At 41.3% G+C, this 7,773-nt stretch overlaps 1 protein-coding gene across 2 annotated transcripts; it reads right to left on the bottom strand.

The window, feature by feature from the left end:
- Window positions 1–1,900: 1,900 nt before the first annotated feature.
- On the bottom strand, window positions 1,901–6,426 carry N6AMT1 (N-6 adenine-specific DNA methyltransferase 1). Of its 2 annotated transcripts, none has more exons than XM_035545920.1 (6): window positions 6,210–6,426; window positions 5,402–5,488; window positions 4,670–4,760; window positions 3,854–3,937; window positions 3,000–3,141; window positions 1,901–2,334 (listed from the first exon to the last, which is right to left on the bottom strand). In XM_035545920.1, the coding sequence occupies exons 1-6, from the start codon at window positions 6,341–6,343 to the stop codon at window positions 2,225–2,227; spliced, it is 648 nt and encodes a 215-aa protein (XP_035401813.1). In that variant the 5' UTR covers window positions 6,344–6,426; the 3' UTR covers window positions 1,901–2,224. The 2 variants fall into 2 exon arrangements, with proteins under 2 accessions (XP_035401813.1, XP_050570478.1); XM_050714521.1 differs by lacking the exon at window positions 6,210–6,426 and adding an exon at window positions 5,886–6,057.
- Window positions 6,427–7,773: the final 1,347 nt, after the last annotated feature.

Genomic DNA, 7,773 nt, shown 5'->3' with positions numbered 1-7,773 from the left:
TGGATTGTTTTCTCTTCCTCTGTGTGGCAAATTACAGAAATTAATAGTACAAATCAAACTACATCTTAAAATTGTCTTTTGATGTTGTGACCTTTGCACAGCACCCTAACTTCAGTTATCCTTCTAGAATTGTCTTAAGGAGGAGCAGCAGTACAGATATAACACCAAAACCATAATTCTTCATAAAAGCAAAATCAGTGAGCAGAAAACCTCCTTTCCTTATAGTAAGGGAGAATTGAACAAAACCAGAAGTGTTGCTTAGCAAAGGGTCTGCTGTCAACTATAAAAGATTCTAGAGTTAGGGGGCTGTTGAACTGAAATGTAACTTATAATTGACCAGTTGGTAAGTTGCAAGAACACAAACTGCTTAAATTCTTCACTGGAAGTAGACTATGGAAACATTTCATTCACAGATGGCCACAAGGTTTCATCTCTGTTTCTCACCTTTGGCAGTCCTTGGACAAGGTATTCTGAAGTTAAGAATCAAAGACTTGAGCCTAGCCTCACTTTGGTCAATAAAACTCACTTTGTTAGACTTAGTTCCAAGTAGCAGGGAGTCTGGTATGTAACAAATATCAAGCAACAGCCTATATATGACTGAAACTGCTTTCTAAACCCTCCTCCTGGGTGTACGTATTCACGTTCATATGCATCTATATAAAAACATACTGCCAAAAAAAGTTACTGAAAGGGATGTACCAGCTCTGCTTGAATTGCTGAATTGTCGTGTTTGGCAGTGATCTGAGCTGGAAAATGGTGACCTTAGGCTGTAAAACAATAACGAGTGCACACTTTCTGCTGTCCAATGCTTTTTTGTATGTTCTTCAGGCTAGTGTAAGGAATAACCTTTATGCCAGAAAAGCATCAACTTTTGACCTGTATCAGTCAAAAGCAGCTTCTTGTGTTACTTTGCAGTATGGTATCTCAAATCCTCAGATGATCCAGCTATGCTTGCAGTCATGTGTTTCTTCTAACAGGCCCTACACTTAAATTTCTTGTGTGTTGGTCTGCCTGTCTATAACCTCCTTTTTTCAGTCTCCCAGATGAGTTTTTTGGGTGGTCAGTTCCAAACGTGGAAAAACTTTTAATGTTTGTGCAGGCTGGGCAAGTAGACAGTCATATGTTTAGTTCTGAAGTCCTATATGGAATAGTCTTTCCAGTGCCCCAGCATCCTACACAAAAACTTGTGACTTTAGTTCACATGAAAAGAGAGAGCTAATCATTTAAAGTTCTGTTGCCACAAAACGTTAACGAAGAGTTTCTTTGAAAATATTCTCCAAGACAGTGTTAGCACTGCTGTGTGCCTACGCTGGCTCTAGCTTTGTGTTGCACGTGAGCAGTGTCTTCCTCCTAGGACTGTGCCCACCTCACATCATAATGCCCCTGGGAGAATGCTGAACCTTTTGTGGGCACTTCACAGGGAGAAAGCTGCAGAGGAAAGCTCTTTGTAAAGATCTCATGTTCAGGAAATAGCTTCCTGTTTTGTATAATGATTTTCAGAGAGGACTCGTTCTACTTCTCTCCGTATATTCATTGTTTTCAGGTACGCAGTAACTAGCCTTCTTAATAGCATCTCATATGTTTGGTTTTTTTCCTCAATGCCTTCTCACAGATGAGAACTCTGCATCTTTACAGTGGTACGTACCCTCCTTGTAAAATGGCATAGAAGGGAGCACAATCAACCCATACAAAACAGCAGGAGAGCGGTAGCTTTTTTTTTCAGCTCTTGAGACGCACTTCCTGCATCTTTCTGTTCAGACGTATGTGGTTTTCCTACTACAGAAACAAACTCAGTAACTGTGCTTTAGACTTGCAAAAGTGCTTCATACTACACCAAAATGAGTCACACCAAATATTTAAACCCAGCACAGGTACAGAGTAACTATTAAAACAGGAAGCATTATATCAAGTACATTCTTTTAATAAGCAACAAAGACAAATATACAAATTCTTATTTACAGAGGGAAAAAGTGGTGAAGTGCAAAATGTGATGGGGTAGGGTATTTCACAGTTCACCTGCAACTGTCCTGTGGAAAGCCAGAGGACAGCTGTACCTCTGACAGCAGATAAAAGCTGGTTGACCTCTAGAATAAAAACAGTCTTGATCAGTTTCACTGCAGTAGTCAGGAAGTGAGGATACACCTTAAGAGTGTGAGAAATGATTTGACAGCTTCAATGGTCTGTATTCAACTTCCTGTACGCCTGGTATATGTAGTAAGAACAGTTATCCAGGTTTCCTAAATTTGAGGATGGTAAGCATCTCTTGTCCTGCTTGTCTGGAAAGTGCTCGTGTGCCTTCTAAGCCGTGTTTCTTCATTGTTTCCAGAATTTCATCTGTAATTGAAAGCACAGTGTTACAATAAAGTTCATATAGCTATAAAAGGCAATGCTAAAGTGTCTGCAAAATATACAGTGCAAAGATTATAATTTGTCATTTTACTCTTTCAGACAGTAATTTTTTATGCAAAGCAGTCTTCCATCTGGAAGAAATAAAGTTTATGTTACACTAACTGTGGTTCAGTATTTTGGTATTATAACAACGAAAAGTTCATTTATGAAGCTAATTTGTAGGAAAAAAATGAAATTCATAGCACCTTCTCCCAAAAGCTGCCTAATCAATCAAAACAGTGAAAGAATAATCACTGTCAACCTATTAAGCATTAGATCAGGAGGCGCAATTCCGAATCTCTTCTCTACGCAGGTCAGAAATAAATGACATTTCCAACTGAAGGCTTTTTTTTACCTATAAGTTTACAACACTATTCTCTTTTGTAAGAAAGGGTTGGACAGGCTTCATTACCTAGTTCAGAAGATTTCAGACTTTGAAACTGTCAATCTTAAGTAATACAGTATTGCCACATTAGATTAAAATTACATTGGGTACTTGTTTGCTCATGTTTACTGAGGTCTGATAACCTCCAGAACATTGCTGTGATCAACAATTTGATGAATAGTGTTAAATCTAGTTTGGCACAGAAGGGTCAAAGGAGAGCGATGACCTGGATTATTTTCTTTAATTGTGACCAAGTAGAATAATCCTCTTGGTGAAAGCAAGTCTGCCACTAGTGGAAAAACGCGATCCATTACTTCTCTGCCCCTTTTGCCACCAGCCCAGGATGCCTCTATTCCATGGCTTTTCACCTAGGAAGAATGAAAGCAAAGACCATCTTACTCAATACAGAATAATACGAGTGTTGGTAGAAGAGAAACATCATCGTGATCTCTGCCTTTGGGCATCTGCCATTAGAACTCTGATAACTTTGATTCAGCAGATTGGTTTATAAAGCAAAATTCCTTCAGAACTACTCCTTGCAAGATGAATGCATTGGTTTTGTTTCAAGTTCTATTTATAACGTTTAATTGAAAGAGATGCATTTTGTCACATGCTTTACATGTATTTTCTTGTAATCTCGTATGATCTCATTTGCCAAGTGAAAGGTGGCCAGTGAACCCTTTGACTCTTTCAGAATCAGACTCATAAACACAGAGTCTGAGGAAGCAGAGGAAAAACAAAAATGCTAAGATATTTTTATAGAAGGTTTTCAATGGAAAATGCATGTCTAACAAGTCTTGATGGAGAAACTACCTCCAGCAATCTTTATTCCCATGTAGTGTTACTATCAGTTCTAATAAATCATTTTCACTAAAACAGTTGTTACAACTTGTACAGTTATTGACTGGTTCCACAAAACCATTTACTATTTTGAAACAAACAAAGAGCCTACACTACAAATTAAGAAAAGGTAATTGAACAACTACAAGCTGAGTTTTTGTACCACAGCTTATTTGATTTGCCATCTCCTCTGACAGCAGAACTATTCTTATTGTGGATTTTAAATCTATTTTTTCTTACCTCTTCAGAGGGTGTTACCACATATGGCGGATTAAAGAGCAGTAGATCAACCTTCCCATTTAATCTTGGTGACAATCCGTTGACCTACAGATGAAATTAATAACAAGGAATCATTATTTACATTTTTTTAAAAATAGTTACATAGTCCTGGATATCTTTCTATTAATTTAAATTGCCACACAGACCAACCTAAAAAAAACCAACAACAACAAAAAAAAAGTGTGGCATTAAGTTGCAAAACACTTAAGCATTCATCAGGTAATAATGGAAATCAGACCTACAGATGACCTGGGAGTAACCAGAAAGTATTTAAGAAGTTTCTTTAAATTCTGAATAGTTAGTTTTATATAAGACAGTAATCTAAATTTGAAGCCTACCTTCTGTTATGCAGCTACATCACCATTCTAGAAAACAAGCTATTTGTCCATCTGTCTGTGCTGCATGAGTCCAGTAATACTGGATTAGTTAAAAGTACATGTAGATCCTTGTCTACTTTTTTTTCTTCTTGAGTGCAATGCACTGTCAACTTTGGTTTGGTTCCAAACACTTCAGCCTGACTCAGGAACTTTCTAAGCGCAAGAGAAACTGAACAATTTAAACAGTCTTAAGACAACGTTACATGAAATGTAGAAGAGCGAGAGAGACATATTGCAGACACAAAGGTATTATTTTATTCTTGCCCTTTGGTCTTTCATCATTTTTTTCATCTGTCCTTATCAAGAGAATATTTGTTTTGGACTTTATGGTTACTTTTCAGTATCTCTAAAAAGCAAAATGAAAATTATGAAGAAGGTATTACTGAAACATCTGTCTTACCAAGTCAGTAATGACTGGCTGAAGGTGAACATTGTTGAGCAGAGCTGTCTCCAGGGTGCAGTAAGCTGCCATCGGATTGATATCTGTACATCTTAAATAAAAATATTAGAAAATGTAAGTTAACGGCTACTCATTCTGGAAGTTTAACACTGCAAACTATATGCTAGCTAACACAATCTCAGTGAATACCCTTTACTTTGCAAGTAATAGCAAAAAACAGCCAGGAAAATACAATGTATCAGCAGTTATACCACTCAACACTGCCCTGGAAATTCTTTAATGACTGTCTGAAACCTGAAGTATGTGAAAATAAACATTTAACAGGATGTTTACCTTTTCAATGCCAGCTCTGTGTAAGTAGATATGCATACAGTCACAAACAAAATTCAGTTACTGCCAACAATCAGGTAAGTAATATGTCATCAAAACTCAGTCAGATTACTCAGTGGCTAAAATTTAGGATTCAACATGGAAACACAAGTGTAAGCTCAGCAATTTGTCTAAGAAGTGGAAAAATTGAGTTTAACCACACCACTGCTTACTTGTTACAGAACCTGAAGTAAATAGTTTAGGCTCCTTTCACTTTGATTTTTTTGTATCTGTAGAACTGAGCTAGCATTTCTTTGTGAAAAGTATAACTTTTGACTGTAAAATGGAAAAAATATGTATTTTGAGGACAAAGTGTTCTTTATTATTGCATGCAACAGTTTAAGTAAGTGTTGTTATACTTACATGTAGAGTGCACTGGATCCAATAATGGAAGCTAGAAATGTTGAAACCACACCGGATCCAGACCCTATTTCAAGGCAGATGTCAATTCTAAAGACAGAAAATTCTGGGTGAGTTTTTTTGCACCATATAAAAGCATCTACAACACACAGAGAATTATTCTTGACAGCGTGATGAAACCTGCTGCCAAAGTGCCCTTCTCCCAAACATGCTGAAATACTCGCTGATCACAAGGCCCTCAAAGCCCACCTCGTGTGGTCTGCTTCATAATGACTGCCAGCTCTACTTGTGCCTATATAACTAATTCCTGTTTATCACAGGGCAATTTGGGAAACATGCAAGTTTCCCTGTGCCTAATATTAAAGTTTCCATTAACTACACCATGTCAACAGCACAGGCTGCATTTCTACAGCACCTATTACAGATTTACTGCAGCACAGAACCACAGAATGGGCAGGGTTGGAAAGGAAGGACCTCTGAAGATCACCTGGTCCAACCCCTCTGCTGGGCAGGGTCACCTAGAGCACGTTGCGCAGGATGGCATCCAGGAGGGCTTTGAACGTCTCCAGAGAAGGAGACTCCACGGCCTCTTTGGGCAGCCTGTGCCGGCGCCCCATCACCCTCACAGCAAAGAAGTGCCCCCCCCACCGCCATGACTGAACTCCAGGCCCCGCCCCCTCCATCAGCCCCGCCCCCTCCATCAGCCCCGCCCCCTCCATCAGCCCCGCCCCCTCTCTCAGGCCCCTCCCTCAGGCTCCGCCCCCTCCCTCCCATTGGCTGCCCCCCCCCCAGCGCTTCCCGCCGCGGCTACCCGGCGTCCCGCAGGCGCGCCGCGTCGCGCTCCAGCGCGTCGAGCAGCAGGAAGGTGTCCTCGGCCGGCGCGTACACCTCCCCGAACCGCCCCACGTGCTCGTACCGCGGCGTGGGGAGCGCGGGGCCCGCCATCGGCGCGCATGCGCCGACCCGCCCGGACGGCCCTGAGGAGGCGGATGGGAGAGGGGGCGGGGAGCCACCCGGAGCGCCGCCGGAACAGCCAATGGGAGGGCGGCGGCGGCTTCGTCCCGCCCCTAGCGCGGGGGCGGTGGCCGTTGGGCACGCCTCAACGGCCGGGGTGGTCACGTGGCCTCGGCACCTCAGGGGGCGCGGGGGAGGAGCAGTGCCTGCTTCTCGGAGCCGTGGCTGCGGGTCAGGCGTGTGGGGTACCTCAGTAACGTTACAGTGTTCTGTGGCCCGCCTTCAGCACCGCAAAATCAGCAGCCTGCTCGTTACCCTCAGACTCAGTGCTTTCTCAGGCAGCCAACGGAACTTATGGGGAGTCATAATTAGTATATTAGCAGTACACACAGAGCAGCGTGGTCAGATGGTACTGGGCATCTCTCCTGTGTGTCCCCTCTGTGGGGGTAAATCAATGCAATCAGCCAGAAATCCATAACCAGAGATCCAATGTTGAGTTTATAATTCAAGGATCATTTTTGTCCTAGCACAGAAATGAAATCATCAGGCTTTATCTTAGACTTTAGATTCCTTACACCACTGCCTAGCACAAAATGCCAGGTCTGAAAATTCAAAAGTTCAAGCAACTTCAGTTTTCAGAGTAAATTTATTCCCGGACCTGACCTTTTAGTTTAAAATGTTCTTTTCACTTTATTACTGAAAGGGATGTTAGGCATTGGAATAGGCTACCCAGGGAAGTGGTTGAGTCACCATCCCTGGAGGTCTTTAAAAGACGTTTGGATGTAGAGCTTAGTGATATGGTTTGGTGGAGGACTTGTTAGTGTTAGGTCAGAGGTTGGACTGGGTGATCTTGGAGGTCTCTTCCAACCTAGATGATTCTGTGATTCTTTGATTCATTCCCCCTAAAAATACATTTATGAAATATTGTCATAACCCATCCCAACCTTCATTTTGCCAACAAAATTAACTGTTGTTGCCTCCTAGTTTATCTCCCAGTCGTGCTCTGTCCCAAATTCATTCTGGTAAATTATTCCTTCTTTCAACATGGTGTCTGCAGATAGGCTAAATAAGATCCTATCCTACAAGGACATACTAATAGCTTCCTTTCAGTGGAAAGTCCTGGACTGATGCACAGTAAAATTATCATATTTGTGTCAAAATGGAACATTTTAACAGAGATTAACGCTGACCTGTTTCTTCTTTTTAATTTCTCTTCATCAGCAGAGAAAGGCGGACTGCTTCAAGGAGCAGTAATGAGTAGGAGCCTGACTGGAGACAATATTGGGGTTTTTAATGCAACAGGAAATTCGGTAGATACTCTTTTTTTTCATCCGTCTTCCCAACGATTTGCTTCTGCTCCAGAAGAACAACTAGTTATAAAACATATTAAGTTTGCATAAAATTCCGTTACTTTGACAAAA

Source organism: Cygnus atratus, chromosome 1, assembly GCF_013377495.2.
Source record: "Cygnus atratus isolate AKBS03 ecotype Queensland, Australia chromosome 1, CAtr_DNAZoo_HiC_assembly, whole genome shotgun sequence".
Classification (NCBI taxonomy): domain Eukaryota; kingdom Metazoa; phylum Chordata; class Aves; order Anseriformes; family Anatidae; genus Cygnus; species Cygnus atratus.
Note: the sequence above shows the minus strand (reverse complement) of the source record. Positions and strands in the feature narration are given on the sequence as shown.

Excerpts from the sequence above, each read along its gene's own strand:
- N6AMT1 (XM_050714521.1), bottom strand. The coding sequence starts at position 6,052 with ATGGCGGTGGGGGGGGCACTTCTTTGCTGTGAGGGTGATGGGGCGCCG. Across the intron at positions 5,489-5,885 it reads CAGCAGAGGGGTTGGACCAG|AATTGACATCTGCCTTGAAA; the intron begins GTGATCTTCAGA and ends TTCTGTCTTTAG. Across the intron at positions 2,335-2,999 it reads AATTAAAGAAAATAATCCAG|ATGAAATTCTGGAAACAATG; the intron begins GTCATCGCTCTC and ends TTTCAATTACAG.